Genomic DNA, 20,550 nt, shown 5'->3' on the forward strand with positions numbered 1-20,550 from the left:
TACAAACACAATTCAATTATAATTTTGCAATAGGTGTGTCTGTATTATGAATAAAATTCAATTTTACACGCCATAACTAGAATTTTAGGTGTGCGAACTACAATGGTTATTCAATTTGATCTGATGAATGGCAACTTGTCCAACTGTGGAGTAAAGATGTATGTATTAAAAAAATTCATGTGTATAAAGCATGGAGCTTACACGATATCTCGTACAAATTAACCTCTCTAGATGGGTTCTCCCATTGAACAAGTTCCTTAATTGCTTCTTCAATTTCTACTATCTCTATTACAAGCGCACTCATGCAAAACCATAGAGCGCTTAAACACAAAACAAGTTGGCTCTTAATCTCTAGCTCACCATCAAAACCATACAAGTGATCAACAACATTTCTTGAATGTTGGAGATAAGAGTCTATTGTTCTTTCAATGCTATCTTTTCCTAAATCCGAAACCATGCAAAAATCACCAGACTTTGGTGACCTTCCCAGTTCGAGATCACTAGTGATGTTCTTCTTCTCAAGCTCCTTCTCAAGAAACCTTAGGGATTTCATCCTTAAAATATCCACTAAACTTTTTAAAGAAGAACAAGTCACTTCCCTCAAATATGCAAGGTCACTTTCTACCACACTCGCACACTCTTTCTCATTTCTTTGGAATTCTTGTTGTAGGAACTTCAATGCATGAGCTCCAAAGTGCAACATATCACTCAATCTTGATAACGACCCAACAAGCTTGTTATAGCAAACATCATGAAAAGGTAAGAACCAAAAATTGGGCTCTACTTCTGCTGCTAAAACAAATTTCCTTAGCTCGTTAATTTGCATCTTTAGCTTCGTGTGGTTTACTTCCAATTCGGTTTTGTTGGCTAGGGCTAGTGAGCCAATGGACTCATCAAGTGTGGCCAAGCTCTTAGAAAGTGCCACTTTTGCACACGTGGAAGCTCTTTTGGGCATGAAGAGAAGATCCACCAAAATCGAGGAAAATAGCCCAATGAAAGTTTCTACGATCCTTGCAATAGCAAACTCACTTGGTGGGCCGAAATTTTTCCTACCCAATATTAGAATGGCACCAATCTGTGCAGACATGCCACCAGCTGGGCCATACATTCGGCTTAGCTGAAGGAAACTGGTTGCAACGATCCATGGAATAAGAAACATGAATCTTATTGCCAAGAATCTCTCAAAGACAAAGCAGCACAAGACTCCATATACAGTTCCTAACACAGTGCCTTGGGCTTTTAGATTTGCGACTCTAAATGTGGCTTCCCTGTCTGATGTAAAGGTTACGGCCACAGGGAGTGCTGACCAAAGCCCGTTCTTTTTGCTATACAGTAAGCCCAATATCACTGCAAGGCCCAGTGAGATAGAACACTTGATTGGTGCCAAAACTTGTGGCCTTTTTAATATTGTCATGAAGTTGGCCCACTTGTGCGTACCCTCTTGAGGATTTCCCATTTTTTGAATAGGCTGGTCTTGAATATTATTTGCAGTTTCGGCCAATGAGCACTTGTGGAGAAGTTTGGCACAAAAAATGTAGAAATAAACGGGTAAATCTTGGTGGGTTGTTGGAATGGTGTGAAGGCATTGGAAAAACTTTGTTATTCTTTTTGCATAGGGTTCAGGAACGGTTAGTGAACCACCATATGAATTGTGTGTGGTTTCTTTTATGATTAGGATAACATTATGCTCTAGCCTATTGAGATCATGTTTCATATCTTCGTCAAGTAAGCTGATTGGAAATGAATTGATGCTCTTTAGAGCCAATTCCATCCCTCTCAAGGTGGTGTCTATCTCTTGGAATCTCTTTGCCGGGAACAAGTGACGGGTTCTAAAAAATTTAATTGGTGGTCTCTCCCAACTCACGCCATTCTGATCCAAGGAAAATAATAAAGAGTGTTAAAACAAAGGTGGTATTGTCTGACTTTGCCCATAATGTATACGATAAAGTCATGATTGCATTTAGTTTAAAGTTAGATAAAATTAATTTAGATAGAGTTAATTGAACCATTGAATATGATTATGATGGATACTTGAATTAATTTAACTAATATGTTTTGTTAAAATGTATATATTTTATTAAAAAAAATGTTGAATTTTATTTAGGCTTACTTGATAGCGTGTGACGAGCTGGAGAAGCTTGGTTCGAGCAGTTGCCAAAGACATGGCGTAAGAGATTGATGCGAGTGCCGACGGATTGTCTTCTTCACACGTCGCCTTCATAAAAAGCTTCAACCTTTCTAGGGTGTTTTGAGTTAGTAGTTTGTAATTCTTTCTCACCTTCACAAAATATGAAACAAAATTCAATCCATTATTTCTTATTAGATTCATCTATTATGTACTGAATATAACAAGAAAAAAATGTTATTCTTGCACCATTGTGGTTACCTATTATGCTACAAAATAACGGGGCAGGTCATGCTTTCATTGCGTTAGTGAGTATAACTAGCTAGTTATTTACATCAAAGTATAAAAAATTATGCTATCGATAAGATTAAATAAGTTATTGGTATATGAAAATATCATATCTTTTAATTTTAGTATTTTTATAAAAAAAATAACCGTTTAACTTCAACTCGTGAATAATACAAAAAGTCCATAGTTTCAGTCTTTAAACTTAAATCATATATTCTTTCTTTGTGGGGCATAGAGAGTGGGGACAGAACATTCACCTGATGACATGCAAAACGAGGGTAGGGAAGCAGCAACGCGAGAACGCAAGCCAAGGCTCGAACGGCGGTGCTAGCCGCAACGCGGAGAGGGTGCATGATGGGCTCAGTGAGAGGCCCATTTACGTAACCGATCACATACACCACCACAATCTGAGCAAAAGCTATTCGTTTAGCCGTCAAATGCGTTGACTCAGCCGGCAGCGCCACCAAGAATGCGGCTAGCGCCACAGCCAAAGCCGAGGTGGCCTTGGAGAACCGGGTCGGCCCGATGAGCCACAAGCTCAACATGGCTGGACAGATGCTCTGGATGGTGGCGTACAGCGTGAGCCAGCACCCACGTAACGCTTCTCCCAAAGTGGCATCTTTGATAATGAGAATAATTGTTACATAGGATAATGCTGGGAATGCTACAAGGTTTTGAATGAAGAGAGGGCCATAAAGAGTGACACAACCAACTATGGTGCATCCTAAGGTTGTTCTTAATGCAGATACCAGACATGCTTGCCACATGGCTTTGCTTCCACCACTGTTTGGGGTTTGCACTTGGTTTTGTTTTGGCTTAGAGTGCTTTCAACTCAACCCTTGATTGGGCTTTATAGAGAGAGAATGAGCAAAAGTAAAGTTGGCTGCGTAGTTAGAAACACTTGCTTTTGTTGAAGGAAAATGAGGCTCGAAACTAAGTTTACGAAAATTTTGTGCGTTTTAAATAAATTAAATATATACCCTTTCTTAATGTTTTTTTGTGATTGAATAAAATTTTTATGTATCTGAATAAATAAAAAACATGAGTTGAGTTTAAGGTTGAATAAAAATGTAATTAAAAGTGAGTTTTTTTATGAAAAATAATATTTAATGTTATTAATATATTTTATTACAGTTTAAATAATTTATATTCATTAATTCTTTATTTTTTATTAGTAATCATTAACCAGATTCTTCTAAGTTATTATTGATGAAGTTTGTATGAAATATTGTCTAAATAAAAATAATATTTGGTATACACTTACAGAATCTGTATGAAATAGAGACGTATGAGACACGTCAAATCGACATTAACTCTATTACAATATTTATAAATTATGTTTATTTTAATTAATGTCAAAGAATCTGTTGTTAACAACTTTTAAAGTAAACACAAAAAAATAAGTATTCACCTTTTAATTTTGTTAGCTTAAAATTATAAGAATTGGTTATTTAAAGTGATATTATTCTCAAAATACGTAAGTAACGATATTTTTGTTTTCAAACTTTAATGAATTGCATGTGATTACAATACGCATTAAATTGATTGTCAATTTTTATTTTAAAATAATTTATTCTTACATTTTAACTTAAAAACAAAAATAATTTCGTTAATGAAAAATATTTTTATTTATAATTTTAATATACTAAATATAATATTTTTTATTAAAAAATTATAAATATTTAAACTAAATTGAGGTTAACAAAATCTGAAAGACAGAATCTGTCTAAAAATTATTTTCCGTGCATCCATGGCGGCGGTGTAGTTGGAATGCGGCCTATGTGGGACCATAGTACGGTTGCCTTAATTGAGTTTAAAAGATTTTTTATATCAATAAGGAATGATTATTATATTTATACCATCTTGTGGAGAGAACAATGAACAATCTTATTTTGGTTAAAAAACACTAATCATATACACTTTTCCTTATTTTGGATCTAATTAGGTGCATCCTCTTTCCCCGAACTGATAAGAGCAACTTTTATTAACAGTTATATTATTTTTATAAAAATATATAATAATAATTTTTACCTTTATTCGTTACATCATTTATGTTTTTTTTTCTTCCTATTTAAATTAACTTGTAAAAAAAAACTATACAAATTTTTAATAAGCACTGACTTTCCATTTTGAAGACGGCTCTTCATATGATAAACTCGTACTACTTGTTGTTATACTAAGATGAGTTGTCATTCGATTTGGCTGTGTGCATATTTCATTTAGTTGTAATTTATTACTAAAAATTAATGCCGTTTATAATATTATTATTTTCTAATTTTTTTTTATATACATAAAAGAAAACAAAAGACACCTTCTAGTAGTCAACAAAACATTTTCTAATGGAAAGTAAGTGAAGTTCCTTGTAAGTCCACGCTATATAGGATTCTATGTAAAACGTTAGTTGATATATATGGCCGTCAAGCTTTACTTAAATCAAAAAGCGTGTGCTTTGTGCACGTTTCTGGTGGCATCAAGTTCAACTCTGTAAAAGGATAAAATATGTTGGAATAAAATAAATTTTAGTTTATGTTATTAAATGAGCATTATTTGAATAATTTATTACACCTTAGTTGTAACTTCAATGCTACAAATGAGATAAAACATATATTTACCAATAATTCATTGTTTAAATTTATAATTTTTAGTGTATTTCTATTTATAAAAAAAAGTAATAACCTCAATGTTATACCATAGAATTCATCATGTGATTAGAAGTGGGGTTTCCCTAAATCTCCACTGAACTTAATTTCCTTTCCCTTGAGAAGGAGGAAAGATCAAGTCAAGTGGGTCAACCAAAGTGCACTTATCAGACAACAGCAGCCCTATAAAATAGATCATGGCAGGGGAAGGGGTATATCTCAAACAATCAAATGATCATGATGTGACAAATTGCATTTTTTTTTAAATCTTTCAGAAAATTATGAAAACTAATTTAATTCAAGTGCTAAAAGGTAATGTGTTTCGTTGATCATCTCGCACTGGGTGGGTGGCCTTTCGGTGCTGAGGAAATTGAGTTACACGGCAAAGTCCATGACTTGGGATAGTGAGGGTGTTTTTATTTTATTTTGTCAAAAAAATTTAAATGTTACATATAATTAAGAGGTTATTTAAATTAATTTAATAAAATTTACGTTGTACAAAATACATTTGTTATGGTGTAAGAAATTAATTTTGATCCTAAACTAAACGGTTGCTCAATTCTTTTTTCTTTCTATTATGGTATTTTTACACTTTTTTAACGCTAATTCATTTTATTTTTTGATAACAATAGGGGAAATAAAAATAAATTTCCTTTTCTTTCAATCTTTTACTTTTTACTATCAATGAGGAGAGCAAGAATAGGTGTAAAAAACTTTAAATGAGAAAAATATTATTGGAATGAGCATGCGAAGGAACAATAGCATCCACCCACTTTCCTACGCAGTGAGCACCAACCCCTTCGGGAACGGGTGAACGTCGACGAAAATTTCCATTTACGTTCAGAAGAAAAGTTCTTTGGTGCTACTTAATAAAAAAATGTTTTTAAATATCATTCAATGTGTAGCACTTCTGTTATATAAGATTATTTTCTATAGTTTAATAATATTTTCAATTAGCATTGCAATTAAAATGATATATGGTGAGTGTCTTATCACCCTTTTTTTCCCCCTTCATGAACCCAATAAAAATACAGGTTTTGATAAGGTATTTTTCGAAGCAAGGAAGCAGTCCTTCTAGACCATATTTGTATACACTCTGTAATGTCGTTGGAATCCTATATACGAAACGTGTGGTATTATCTTTATTTAAATCAGATTTTTTCTTGTTATTTTAAAATTACATTTCCCCTCTCCATTACTGATTAATGCGTGTTACACTTTAATACTAGATTTTATCGTAAATAAATTTATTAGCAGTGATGAGCAAAATAATTATAAATGAATCTCTCAAGAATATTTTCTCTCTTTGATTCTTAAGGTTAACGATAACTATATTTGAACATAGTATTTAATTTTTATATTTTAATAGATTATATTTTGAATATTTGCATTATCAATTTTAAATTTTTACTCAATTTTTATTTTATCTTTGAAGTCTTAAAATTGATTTTAAGAGTAATAAAAGAGAAAAAAAAATTGACCCTCTAAGAGATTAATTTTCACTAAAATAAATTAAATTATAACATATTTATCTTCCGAACAAGTAAATTATAATGTTTAAAATAAAAGAAAAGAGAAGAATAATATAATTTTTAAGATCCATAAATTATGATAAAATGACATTACTTCCAACAATGCAATAGGAATTAAGACAACTCATTTGATTATTTGGTGACATGCAAGATGTGGGAAAGAAGTTGCAATGCCTAAATGCAAGGTCGAGACTCCAAAGACGGACAATGCAAACCAAACTACTACAGAGGGTGTACCCTGATAAATTTACATTCCAAATAGATTTATCTACTCAAATTGTGATAATTTTGTATAAGATTTGGTAATTTGTATATAAATTTGAGTTTTATATGCTAGATTATGCATTTATGTTGTTAAATTGACTTTTCATTATTTTTCATTAATTGATGTTCATTGATCAAAATTTGAGAGATTTAACGAAGGAATAATGATAAGGAGACAAGAAAACTACGACGAAGAGAGAAATTAATTCCGTTGTAAGAAATATTAGAACGCTAAAATTTAAGCAGCTGTGATATGATTCTACTGTGACAATAAAAGATAAAACCACAGAAAAAAGATTTTATATTGCAGCTGTGCAAGCCATAACTGGAGATCTGTAATCAGAAATAGTACACCTCTTACTGTTCTAAACTTGGGATAACACCACCTCTTAATTGAGAAATACAACTTCAAACTATAGGTGTTTTCTAAAAATTGATTCAACTAGGAGAATAAAACTAATTTGGTCAATCTTACATTACGATGATAAACGACGACTACCAGGATCGTATATTCCAGCACCAAGAGCTAGGAAAAGCCAAAATACAAGAATACTTATGACAGCAGTTCTCAACAACTGGTCATAGTTGTTGATTTGGTGGTCATCTAATTCATTAGATGGATGCAGTAATGGTGAACCCTCGTTGTCACCGATGTGCTCCTCTTCTCTATGAATCCTGCTGCTGCTGGTCCCAGTTGCATGAGGTTGCAGCATATTCCACTTGCCAATTTTAGAACATTGCATGCAAGTGCAGTCTCCTCCTAGATATGATGGTAGAGTCGGCAGATTGTCACGAAGTACTTTCTGATACATCTCTCCCTCTAATTTCAGCTTCTTCTTGGTAGCTGGCTTTAGAACCTGTGATTCAAATTCTGGAATTAGTTCATTAATAGAGTGCGAAGATTTTATTTACAGTGATATTTTAGTAAGAAATAAGAAATTGTATCTGAATTTGAGGCGCCGCACGGATACGAGAAATCGCATTTAATCAAATAATTCATCAAATAGCTATACACTATATGATCCCCAACTTCGTGACTACCTTCCCTCTTGCTGCCTTCTTTGTTATTTTAGGATAAATAAATGGAAAGGAGAGTTTACCCGAATAAAAGTTTGGGCAATAACACGAACAATCGCTGGAAGTCGAATGATAAACAAACAACCAAGACGATTAGGAAAGTGATCTTGCAGAAGGGAGGAACAAGATCTCATCATTTTCATAGGAATTCTCAATGGAGTCAATCCTTCACAATCCACCAATACGGTAATTTGAGGGTTGTCTGCATCAACGAAGTGCAAGACTCCATATTCTACCTGCGATACTGAAGTAAAGATCATTGATTACCATTAAACTAAACCATGAAAATGATGAAGTTGGGATTGCTGTCTTAAAATAGCAAAAAATGAAAATTAATGGAAAGAAAAGGAAATATTGCATGTAGAAAAGAAAAACATACTGACTGCCCGAGCAAATTGAAGTCTATCTTCAGACGCCAAAGAGCTACAGGCTATCCCAAGCCTTACAATGAGGCAAGGTCTGTGCAACAAATCGAATCCGTGCCAGAACACCATATTTGACCACATTTCCAGCTCTTCTACTGAAAGAAATCTGTAACTCTCCCTCCAGTGTATTGTCTTTTTGATTGAGGTAAGGAAGCATGAGAAGTCGTTATTAGAGGCAGTGTAAAATCTGCGGAGCTCATCATCATTGACTCTGCATAAACACTACTAAATCATGGCCCGCTGCAACAGGAGAAACCAAGAAATATGCTATTGCTATCAAGTAAGGCTGCTCTGGCCAGGATTTCAAAACTTGCCCCAAGAATTAAAGAAAATACAAGATCAAAATGAGAACACAGACATTTGGCATAAATTTAGCAATCATTATAAAGAGCTGGATTATTAATTACCATACTGTTGCATAAGTACTAAATTCCAAAGTGATTATATTGAATATTATTTGCTTAATAAAAAAATATTTAATGTGTTCAACTCTGAAAAGAGACAAAATGCAACTGCAAACATGCAGATAAATTATTAACTTTTCGTGCCACTCTTTTTTCCAAAAACAGAAAGGGGTAGATCTACGTTATCAATATAAATTACAAAATGACTGTAATTGTATAAACATCAAATAGCCTGGTTTGAAATGGGATTCTGAGTGTTTCATGTCATAGTATTTTTTGGAATGGTGCAATAAAGCACATAACAAAAACCATCTAATACCTTTCTGGCAAACTAATTCCTTGATTTTCAAGCTCTTTATTGAGTTGAGTCAACCAGTTTTCACATTCTAAAACTTTAGGAGCTGTCTCAAAATGACTGCAAAAGGAAAGAAAAATATTGATAAGAACTAAAGAAGCTAGCATAAGAGAAGTCAAGACATGAAAAACTTGTAGAATACAAAAAGTCTTAGTCACAGAATGAAATAATGTATACCAAGCAATTTTATCCATTCCTAAAAAATTAATGTCAGAGATTAAATTACCAAAAAAAAAAAAAGAAACACTAGCAATTATGGACCAAAAGGTTAATAATAATAACCCGAAAAGCAAATGTTAATCTACTCATCACAGATCTTAAGCAGGAACATATGAACTTATCATGTTGCTATTCTTAGTTTATAAAGGCCCGTATTTATAGCCAAGGCATAACAAGGTTAAATAGCACAGATAAACCTTACCATGAAGCTTCAAATCATGTACCTTGTATTCAAATTAGACTGCACCGGAGACAGTTCAGTAGATACTTCTGAATCATAAGAATCAGTAACAGAATCTGAGGTTTCATCATTACATTGTTGTTGATCATCAGTAAAGACTGTTGCAATTGAAAGGACTAGTAATGGTCTTGATAGTACCTGGTAAGAGAGATTGATTAGCTATCTGCTTCGTTAATATAGAAAAACTTGGGATATCGGGAAGTAGAAAAAAACAAAAAAACAAATGGAAAGAGATAATTCCTTAATTTGTTCTTCTTTAACCTCAGTAGTTGTATGTCTTGTGATTACAGTGCTAAAAGAGTACTAAATCCATGAATGGCCTTAAGAAAATCAATATCCATAGTCTCTAAAAAGTACAAACGCAAGAATAAGGAATAAGAATAACTAATCTCTTAGAAATTTTCCAAACACGTATGATATATAGAAACCACCCACAAAAGGCCTTCTCAAATCCCAAACAAAGATCTCCCAGAAGCCCACAGATATAGATGACATAAGCCGATTTCTAAACCTTCAAAATGATGTACTTAGTTAATTCACATTTATAGTAAATGATTTTCCAGAGATATCATATTCTGCTGCTTTAAAATGACATACATTCAATTACATTTTTCATAAAACCTTGAGAAATTAATCATCACAATTCACAAACCTGCATGCTTTTGACCAGACCCCTGAAGGGTGCCCACCTCTGAATCCATTTGAAAGGTGGGTAAACAAGGATTTGCAGACCCTGCAGGCCTCGCCATACGCACGGACATTTATTCTTGGAGAACCTCCTCACAGTCTCTAAAGCCGCAATTTTAAGTAAAAAAATGGTGACACGACCCACAGCACTGCTTCCAAAGTCACCATGGGTCAATGACACAAGGTGGTCATAATTTCTCTGTGCAATGCCTTTAGGGCGTGATTCAACCAGAAGCTTGTTGTATGTTTTTTTCCCACTCCCACTCATAACACTGCTTTGTTTAGAATTACCCACCCTGTCTCCCATTTAAACTGAAGCCAGGTCAAATTCTCTAGCAACCAGCACAACCATAGAAAACAGTATCAGATGCAACAATTAACATCAAATAAAATGTAACCTATCTGTTACACTAGAACAGAGCCTAAATCTTAACACAGATGCAAAACTAGTCGAAATTAAAAATTAAAGCATATTAACAAAAAAATATTTAAATAAATAAATAAAATGTGAAACAAACGTGCCTAAACGACAAAACTAGAAAAACTTCATGATGATATCAAAATTAGAAAGAATTTGAAGTACGAATAAATATATAAGAAGCAACTTCCCCCAATTTAGAGATTCAAGCAATAATCGAAAAGTAAAATTGATGAGAAACAATAGTAGGATGCATAATTGTTAATTCGATCGAAAGCGTTTAAACTATCAGCATCAAAAGTTGACCTGAAATAAATGTGTGTCAGGTTGTAAGTGAAAGCGATGAATTAGATTGTTGAGGTTCGTTCGTCACCGATTCGACCAAATGGAATGCTCCTTCGTTGAGTCGCAGTGGGAGATCGTCGGTTTGGAAGAACCAAACCTGCGACACTGGGTGGTTACGTGGACGGTGGAGATGCGTCCATTCAGACGTTATTGTCCGTCCATGTGTTGCTTGACCATCTTCATCTTTTTCACGGACAGCACAAATGCAATATGTCAAACCAAACTCTTCTCATTACTTAAATTGATTAATAATTGCTTTATTATTAGTATTACAATCATTCCAAATATAAAATAACTTATAATTGTTTCATATATTACATGAAATCTGAATATTTGAAGTTTTAACTTTTAAGTATCATTAAAAAGATATTGTCTACAAATATTTTAAATTATAAGTAATTCAATAAATAATTTTAAGAAATTAAAAATATTTAAACATATACAGTTAAAAAAAATTGAAGCTTTAATTTTTTTTATAAGAACATTTGTTATTTGTAAGAAATAATATATTAGAATAGATTGTATTTTGATTTCATTTATTATATCATGATAAATAATGTGGTAGTTTATCTTGTGAACTTTTGTTTTAAATATAAAATAGAAATATTAAATTATATCAGTTTAAATTACAATAATAATTTGATTATTTAATATCTTTCATTAAAATATCGGTTATGTTTATAAAATTTTATACAATGTAAATTATTTGATATCTTAGTTTATATATAAAAATTGACCTAGTATATTTTAAAAATTATACAAAAATAAGATCCTTAAATTATGATTCAATAGCTAATTAACAAAAATTTGACATAAATAATTGAGTGATATATAATATAATTTAAATGAATAGCTAGACAAAATTATGTTTTATAAAACGTTATCGATTCTATTAGTATAATCGTATTTTTATATAAATTTCTTTTAAATTTTACGAACCTTATAAGATATTTATAAATATAAGTACAGTTTAATATCGTATGACGAGTAGTCTTTCAAATGACCTAACCTTTAGCGGTGCAGCAATTTGATAAACAAATCATTTTTTTGGTAAGAAAACAAAATAAATTGAAGTTCATTAATTTTTTTTTCTGTTTTTAACTTTAACAAAAAAAGGAGAAATGCCAGAGATAAAATGTGTAACATAACGAGAAAGATAAAAAAAAATGTTATGAAAATTATGAATAAAAATAGCATTCTTCTCTATTTAATTAGTAAGAATGTTACTGATTGTTAAAAAAGAAAAAGAACGAAAAGTGGAAACAATTTTCCTCCTTACTATGCCTTTGAGTTTTTTACCTTTCTATCTCCTAGGATTTGATCCATGTATGCATGTAAAATCTATTATCGACAAAAAAAAATGTATGAAAGGTAAGAATGTGTATCATGACCTTTTAAAAAAATTAAAATATTTGGTTTTTAGGGTGTAGATATTTAAAGAGAGATACAGGAAGAGAAAAGCAATAAAAGATACAATACGATGATATGATAAAAGAAAATAAAATGAAGAAAGATAAAATTACAAAAATGTCATATAAATAATGTCACTATTAAAACATTTATAAATAATAATATTATCAAAACGTTTATAAATAAAATTTTTAAAAGAGTACAAAATTGTATGAATTTTAAACCAAAAATGCTTAGTTTTACAAATGAATTTCACTGACTACCTTATTATATTGGTTATCAAGCATTCGTCGTCCCCGGTGGGAGAAATGTTTTTATAACGTACTTTTTATTTATTTATCATCAATAAAGATTTATTAAAATTTTAAAACAATATAATTTATTTGATTACTCGCATTATTTTTTAAAAAATTTAAATTAAGAGTTTGTTAAAAAAAATATTAAAAATCTGTGGGCAATAGAAAATGGTAGATCATATCTCCTTCGGAGGCCCAAAAAGAAAGTTGGCTAAGGTGAGATCATGCATGAAGTCCACGTGAACCTCTAATCTGGGCTGTTTTTAACCTTTTTGGGGCCCTAAACAAAATAAGAAATTAAGACTCTTTAAAAAAATTATAAAATATAATAAATAAAACAAAAGCATATATTAATATTTTTATTAAAATAATATATTTTTTTAAAGTGACTATAATTTTTCTAATAAAATTATAAAAAAAACATTCTTTCATTCAATCAATTTCTATATTATAATTAACTACAAAAATAAAAATAAAATCATAAAAAATAGGTTTTACGAGCATTCTGAGATGTAAAATTATTAATGATAATATTAATATTAATGTTTTTTAAAAATTCTTTATCGATTGATAAAATTATGAGATTATTCAATGGTTCTTGTGACATTAATGACCTTAGGTAGATTTTGATTAACTTTAACTGTAAAAAACTTCTTTCAGTTGATGATATAGTTGTTGGGATCCTAAAAAAAATTATATAAGTGATTAAAACATTTAAATAACAATTTATAAATTTGACAAACTCAATAACTGTTTAATTTTTTGGAAAAAACTAAATTTCTCCATGAGCTTTAATGTTAAGAATAATAAAATTTAAAAATTAAATGAAATTTTAAGTTTACAGAGATCAATGAGTCGATTATGTTTATAGCAATTCAGATGCGAGGAATTAAAAAGTTTTTTTTATTTTTTTATTTTTTCTAACTGCAAACTGTAAGAGCTGAAATTTTTTTCAAGTGAAAGTAGGACACATTTTTTACTTTAGATCCTTTTTTAAGCTTGGACCCTAGGCAATCGCACTTTTAAACTACCATCAAAATCGGGCTGCCTCTGATGAATTTACAGCAAATGAATTTTGACTCACTTCGCCTATGAGGCTCGGAGGATCTTTAAAACGAGCCAAAGCGTGGGGATGTAATGAGAAGAGGCATATGTATTGTTGAATATTTTATTATTTAATGTATTAAAAACATAAAAATACATTTAAGTATCTTATTTAAGTGAGAAATCATTTTTATTTATTTATGGTAGAGATATATTAGAAACTACATTAAAATATATTAATAATGATTTTCATAAAATTATCTTTAAATAATATTTTAAAAATATTTATTGAAATTTTTTATATTTTCCATGTTATAAATTAATATGTGTGAGAGAATTGCCCCACAATTTAAATTTTTTGAGTCCATCACAGGGCTTAATTACCATTAAATACATATGGTCATTCTAGGCTATTTCATTTACTAACCATACTAATAGTAATACTTGCCATTCTTATCCTCAACTCTTCTTCACCACTCTCGCAAGCCCCCATATTTTTTTTTACAGTTCTTAATACTTTCTTTTTCTCAGTTCAGTTTATTCAAATTTGCAAACCGATTTTCCTCCATAAACGAACGAATGAATTAGGGTATCAGTTTCATCTTCAAATCAGAAAATTGCTGTATCTAAATGAATGAATATCCACGAGGCTTGCGATATCAAGTCGACCCTTCCTTCCTCTTCACACCAGGTTCCCTCTTTCTTTCCTTTATCTTTAACCTCATCATTATTTCTCTACTTGGATCTAAAGAAAAGCCAGGAAAATGAAAAATGAACAGAAAAATCTAGTAATTGCATCACACACGAAGGTAAAATCTCCAATTTTCAATGTGTGTGTGTATATATATATATAACTCTCCAATTGTCAGTGTCATTATTGTTTTTACTTTTTATCTTGTGGTTTGGTACGGATTGAAAGGTTTCTTGAATTGTTAGAGAAAGCTAATGATAAAGGCTCAAGTGTTAGGAATATGAGTAGATATATTAATTGGCAATTGTCGAAATAAAGGCTAAATTGAAGGGTTTTTTTTCCTTTCGTTATTTAGGTAATGACAAAAACTAAATAAAATACTAATTTCAAAGATAAAATTAATGTTTTACTCATTGTATATGTGATGCAAGATTGTTTTACAAATGAATAAACAGTCAAATTAGTTTATAAAATTGGAGGCATTAATTGTCTTAGCCATTTACTTTTCCCAACTCTCATTTAATTCCTATTTTTGTAAAACATCATTTATTCCTTAGTATTGATAAAAATTAAGGTAGAAACGGATTAAAATGAAAGTTATACAAAATCAATAACTCAATGAAGGTGTAGAAAATCCAAGGATTAAAGTTATTGATACTTTAAACCTAATACGTGAGTTTTTGAACACAAATGAATTTATTTTAGTGCTTCACGTAGAATTCTTTTCGCCTCTTCAATTCACGTGGCATTTGAACACAAATGAAGCCAACTATATTTCCAACAAGGCACAATATCATAAGAACTGGGTAGTGATTAGTGATTCCTCGGAATCCTAGTCTGCTGCTGCACTGTTGCTACTCAACAGTGTCTTAATTCAATTGATGGAAATACTTCTAGATGAATTACACTTAAGTTAGAAAAATACGAATTTTTAGTTTGCGATCAAACAAGGGCTAACACCCCACTTAAAAGTCAGAACTTTCAAGAGTTGGAGAATTTTCACCCTCAAATACACTTTCTTCAGAATTCATGTACATGTACAAGCAAGCAAGCAAATTTAATACCCCCCAAATCTTTTTTATAAAAATCAACTACCAATATTGTTTTATCCTAATTATATAACAATTCAATCAATCAGAAATGAACTGAACTTGAGGTAGAACTGCGCAATTCATAATCCGCACGGACAACAAGACCAAACTAGCACCTAAACTCAAATTTAAACCAAAAAAAGTTATGCGAATGAACAAAGTAAATTTCCAATAAGAGTCAAGACACCGGCCAAAACACTTAGAATACAGTTTGTTTTCCAAAGTCATGACAAAATTGCCATGCAGAGAACATGGAACTGAAGAAAGAAGGAATGTGAGCAACTTTCAATGCCATTCTTACACGGATCAAAAGTAACAAGTGAACCAATCCATTACACATTATATGTCCTCCAGTTCACAAAAGCAGTATGAGGCGTATGTGGCGAATCATAACATTTCTTGTGACTTCCTTACACATCGGCTAACCTTTTTCTTGAAATCATCTCTCTTATCTCTCCACTCCTTCTGCAACACAATATCATAAAGCTCTCAGAACAAACTCAAAAGAACTTTTAGACTATCTATCAAAGATGATGCACAAACAGAGTACCAAATTTGAAGCACTTTGCAGCCCCACGAAACATTTCAACCAGTAATGATACTAGGAATAGCAATGTGAATTTTAGAAAGCTGGGATTCCCAGATAAAATAATTACAGTATTATATAAAAATACAATAAAAAAGGATATCAACAAATCCATCTGGATAAATCTAAAACCAAGCTTGAAAATTGTTTGAAATTTATATCCCATCAAATAAATGCTTCCTGCAGGAACTAATTATTAACGTGGAAGACATAACAATTACATTCTAAACTATAATCTATAAGAAATATTCTCATATTTTCTTAGTTTATGTGCTTCACGAGTCAGAAGATCAAGATTTTGATAGGGAGCCGCAGATTAGAATAATCAGTTAGTTCGGGATTAGTTGGGTTTGGAATAGTTAGAGGAAACAAGGCATGTTGCCTATATATAAGAGGAAGGGTTCAGAGGGAAAGGTATCTTGTCATTGTGAGAGATTTGGAGCTGTTGAGCATGGAAGCAAACCCCTCAAAGTTCTGCGAGCTTGTAGCTGTATTCAGCGGAATTCTTCCCTACTCTTTCTAATGAAAGACCAGTTCCTATCAGATTGAGGATTTTGCTTATACAAGGGAAATTAGAGTGAGGCCTACCTTATTAAAACTTAATATTATCATTATTATGCCACCGTATTTAGTAACAATGAAGAAAGAGAAGGTGTAAAGTGTAAATCGTACAATTTAAGCAAGATGAAAAATGAAGAAACGTCTCAAGCGTTATGACAGAAAGGTATTGCTCAAGCTTAAGGAAAACTTTTACCACATGACTATAAAACCTTAGATATCATTTGGAACTAACCGTGGGCATTAAAATGAAAATAAGAGAATGAACTCAATATTAGCAAAGATGAGAATGTTGCTTTGGATGAATGGGCATAATAAAGATAAGATTAGGAATGAGTGCATTAGAGGGGAAAAAAAGTTGGGACAACACCTATTGTCAAAAAACACAGTAGAATCTCGTCATAGGTTGTTCGAGCATGTGTGCAGAAAACAGATAGAAGCCCCAATTAGGAAAGTCAATCATATGGAAGTAACCCTATTGCTAGAGATAGCGGGAGACTAAGAAAAATTATAGGTGAAACCATTAAGAAGAATTTAGAGGCCAGTGGTTTGTCTATGGATGTAATTCACAATAGAATATAGAAAAGGCTTGGTTGCTGTTATATAGTAACTCATGGATATCATTCATACTTAGAGAAGAAACACTTTTTTGTTCATTTCTGTTTGATAACTGGAGAAGTATAATACAAGCGAAAGATATTAGCATTTCATCATCTAGATTCAAGATTCTGTATCTCACCACTTACACAGACAAGCAATCCACTCAAGTATATAGGAGAACATACATTAAAACTTGACCATTTGTTGCATAACCACTGAAACAATTAGAGCATGTAAAGGATAAAAACAAAACTACAGGCAACTGATTTATCCATAAGATAGAAATGGCTATAACATACAATCCATTATACGGTTAGGTTATTGACCCTTCTGCGGCATCTAATGACAAAGTCAAGTTTGCAATTTCATTTCAAGGATACAAATAAAGCGCCATATGAGGGGAAAGACAGGTTGATTGCAGCAGACCAATTAAGTAAATAAGAAACAGTGATAAAACTTACAGCAGCTTCGACATTCGCAGGAGATTCATCATTAGGGCTGGAAAGCATTGATATGATACTCAATACTATACTCTCTACCTGCAAGATAGCATGTATATTGATTTAACTTTGTATGATTCATCATTTGGGAAGATGCATATTATGTATGAAGAGCTCCATTTTACCACAACTACTTAAAACAACTTATAAATGCAATGCCAGTATTAAAACATAACATTGATCTGTAAAGCTCTGCAGCAATATCAATATTTCCACTTACTGTATGAACAGGTGTCCAGCGCTCACTTGCAAGCTCATAACCATTTGGATCCTCACCAGGAGGATGAAGAATTGATATGCAAACCCGACCATCAGGGTATACTGCAAATAAAACAGCAAGCTTAACTTTAACATAGTTGGAATCAAAGCAAGATTATTATAAAAAAGAAACACTAACCATTGGGATGCCATATCTCTGAGGTGAATTTCACTGATGGTGGACTATTAGGGTAATTGGATGGGAAACTCATAATGGCATTGAAAAATCCACCCTCGCTAGGATAAATTCAATGAATTGCAAAACAAAACAAAACAGCAGAGAGAGGTCAGTAAATTTCCACTGCACACCAGCAACGATTTAGGGCATTTTCTAGAGCAATCAAATGAACTCGACCTAGATCAATCCCAATAGTAAACAGCTCGAACAATAATTTGGGAAAACGTCATCTTTAGACAATAATCACAAGAAAGGAAATATGAAAGAAACAACCACCACCATGAACCTCAATGAATTATTGTGATTAGGGTATGCAACCAACAAACTCATTAAATAAAAAAAAAATAAAGAAACCTATTCAAGGAGAGAAAATAAGCAATTAAACACATGATCTTCCAGAATTGAAAAACCTCTGCCCATAACTCACCCACCCACCCACCCATCCACCCCGAAAGACAAAACCCAAAATCGAAACTTGGAATCGGAAATCATAAAATTTCAGCGTGGGGGAGTAGAAAGAAGAAAATCAAAAGATTGATTGATTAGAGAGAGCTTACTAGAGAGTATCGGGAGGCCCAATTATGGTGACACTCCATTCAAAAATGTTGTTTTCATCGACCAAACCAGCGGAGAACCCATCAACAGGATTTTTGCAAAGATCTACGAAGAGAGGGAAGGGGAATCAAGACATAGCGGAAAATCGACGCCGAAGAAGAAACAAGAGATAGAGGGAAAAGGGTACCTTTGAGTTGCTTTTGAAGGAGAAGGCTAGCCTGAGTTGCCATGAAGGGGCTTTGTTGTATTGATTGTTAATTCTCTTCTCAAAACCGACACTTGGATTCAAGATTATTTATAACTCGATAGAGAAATGGTTTGGGTTTCCTTTGCTTTCAATCACAATAATATAAAGCTGCGGGTTCAGGCCATTCAAGGGATGCGATGCTAATCAGTTATGCCCGATTATCTTTTCTACCCGACCCGAATAATTTGTGACAAACAGAAGATAAACTCTTATATTGGTTTTGAAATTGTTAATTTTTAGTTTTTAATTTTTAAAATGTTTTAATGGCCTCTGAAGTTGTCCATCAATTTAGCTCTTAATGACTTTAATAACTAATTCTGAAGTTTATTCGGCAAATAAGAACAGAAACAATAAATATTTATTGTAATATTTTAAATAATAAGTGTCAATTATTTAATTTTTTTAATTTTAAAAAAATATTATTTTAATATCTGATTTATAAAATGGTATTTGTTTTATTTTATATAAAATTATAAAAAATAAATGTATTACCTGAGATGTTTTTAAAAGATTAAAGATTAAAACGGTTTATAATTTTAAAGACCAAAATGATATTTATTCAATAAAATATATTAAGATGCTTTGCTAAAATTTTTTAAATATTATTTAATTAAATGAGTTAGATTTTAAACCTTTAACAAATCATTAAAATCTAACAAAATGCTCATATAACGTTTTCTTTTAATTAAAAATAATAAATAATATCATGTGATTAATTCTTAACTCAAGGTTGTATTTGGACGAGATAATTAATATTTTTAGAAATTTTAAAATTAAAAAAAATTAATTATATTATTTAAATTTTTATTATAATAGAACAATTGGATTTCCTTTATTTAAAATACTTTTGTTTGTACAAAGTAATTAAATTACTTTCATCTTTAAAAAATTAAAATTATCATTATATTTGAGATTGTGATTTTTTTCTTTTGTTTTTTCTATAAAAAAATTAAATTAATTATAACTAAATAAAGGAACACACAATAAATGAAAAAATCAATTTTAAAAACAGGCACTTTTTTTTCCCGTATATTAGCAAATATCATTACCATCGTCCGAAGGTGCATTTCTTTATTTTGTTTTGAGTCCTTTGATTTAACTTTACAATTTGAGAAAATCATTTCAACTTTGAGCTTAAACTAGAAAATCACGAGAATAAATTGTATTATTGGAAAAAGGAAATTGATAAACTACGTTTGGATATCCAATTAGAAGTATTGTAATGAAACGAGATGGAATAAAGTGACGTGAAATGGAACAAAAGGAAATATTCATTAATCATTTTAAAAACAATAATAATGGAATGGTAGAAAAAGATCTATTCTATCTCATTGGATGAAATAAGGTGGAATTCATTCCATCGGATTTCATTCATTTAATTTTACATCATTCAAATAATTTTTTTTTCTTTTCAATCAATTCAAATATAATCTTAAATGTACTTTCGAATTCGAGTTTAAAGCGTTAAATAATATATATATTGATTGCCTGTTGTTGCACAGTCCAAGTTGGTCTTA

General features: G+C 31.3%; 3 protein-coding genes across 4 annotated transcripts; all 3 read right to left on the reverse strand.

Moving 5' to 3' along the window:
* Positions 1-175: 175 nt before the first annotated feature.
* Positions 176-3,180, reverse strand: LOC113859783. The gene is made up of 3 exons (XM_027492472.1): positions 2,671-3,180; positions 2,111-2,278; positions 176-1,870 (listed from the first exon to the last, which is right to left on the reverse strand). Exons 1-3 carry the CDS (start codon positions 3,178-3,180, stop codon positions 176-178), a joined length of 2,373 nt encoding a protein of 790 aa, XP_027348273.1.
* Positions 3,181-7,131: 3,951 nt separating this feature from the next.
* LOC113858668 lies at positions 7,132-11,231 on the reverse strand. 2 transcript variants are annotated; one of them, XM_027491390.1, is made up of 7 exons: positions 10,981-11,231; positions 10,222-10,588; positions 9,553-9,707; positions 9,074-9,169; positions 8,305-8,561; positions 7,949-8,169; positions 7,132-7,705 (listed from the first exon to the last, which is right to left on the reverse strand). In XM_027491390.1, exons 2-7 carry the CDS (start codon positions 10,561-10,563, stop codon positions 7,325-7,327), a joined length of 1,452 nt encoding a protein of 483 aa, XP_027347191.1. In that variant the 5' UTR covers positions 10,564-10,588; positions 10,981-11,231; the 3' UTR covers positions 7,132-7,324. The 2 variants fall into 2 exon arrangements, with proteins under 2 accessions (XP_027347191.1, XP_027347190.1); XM_027491389.1 differs by having other exon boundaries at positions 7,163-7,705; positions 10,222-10,595; positions 10,981-11,205.
* A 4,415-nt stretch (positions 11,232-15,646) lies between these two features.
* LOC113858303 (ubiquitin-conjugating enzyme E2 7) lies at positions 15,647-19,146 on the reverse strand. The gene is made up of 6 exons (XM_027490874.1): positions 18,974-19,146; positions 18,789-18,891; positions 18,193-18,290; positions 18,016-18,116; positions 17,757-17,834; positions 15,647-16,016 (listed from the first exon to the last, which is right to left on the reverse strand). The coding sequence occupies exons 1-6, from the start codon at positions 19,014-19,016 to the stop codon at positions 15,939-15,941; spliced, it is 501 nt and encodes a 166-aa protein (XP_027346675.1). The 5' UTR covers positions 19,017-19,146; the 3' UTR covers positions 15,647-15,938.
* Between the last annotated feature and the right edge of the window lie 1,404 nt (positions 19,147-20,550).

Source organism: Abrus precatorius, unplaced genomic scaffold, assembly GCF_003935025.1.
Source record: "Abrus precatorius isolate BTA unplaced genomic scaffold, Abrus_2018 Scaffold2, whole genome shotgun sequence".
Taxonomy (NCBI): Eukaryota; Viridiplantae; Streptophyta; class Magnoliopsida; order Fabales; family Fabaceae; genus Abrus; species Abrus precatorius.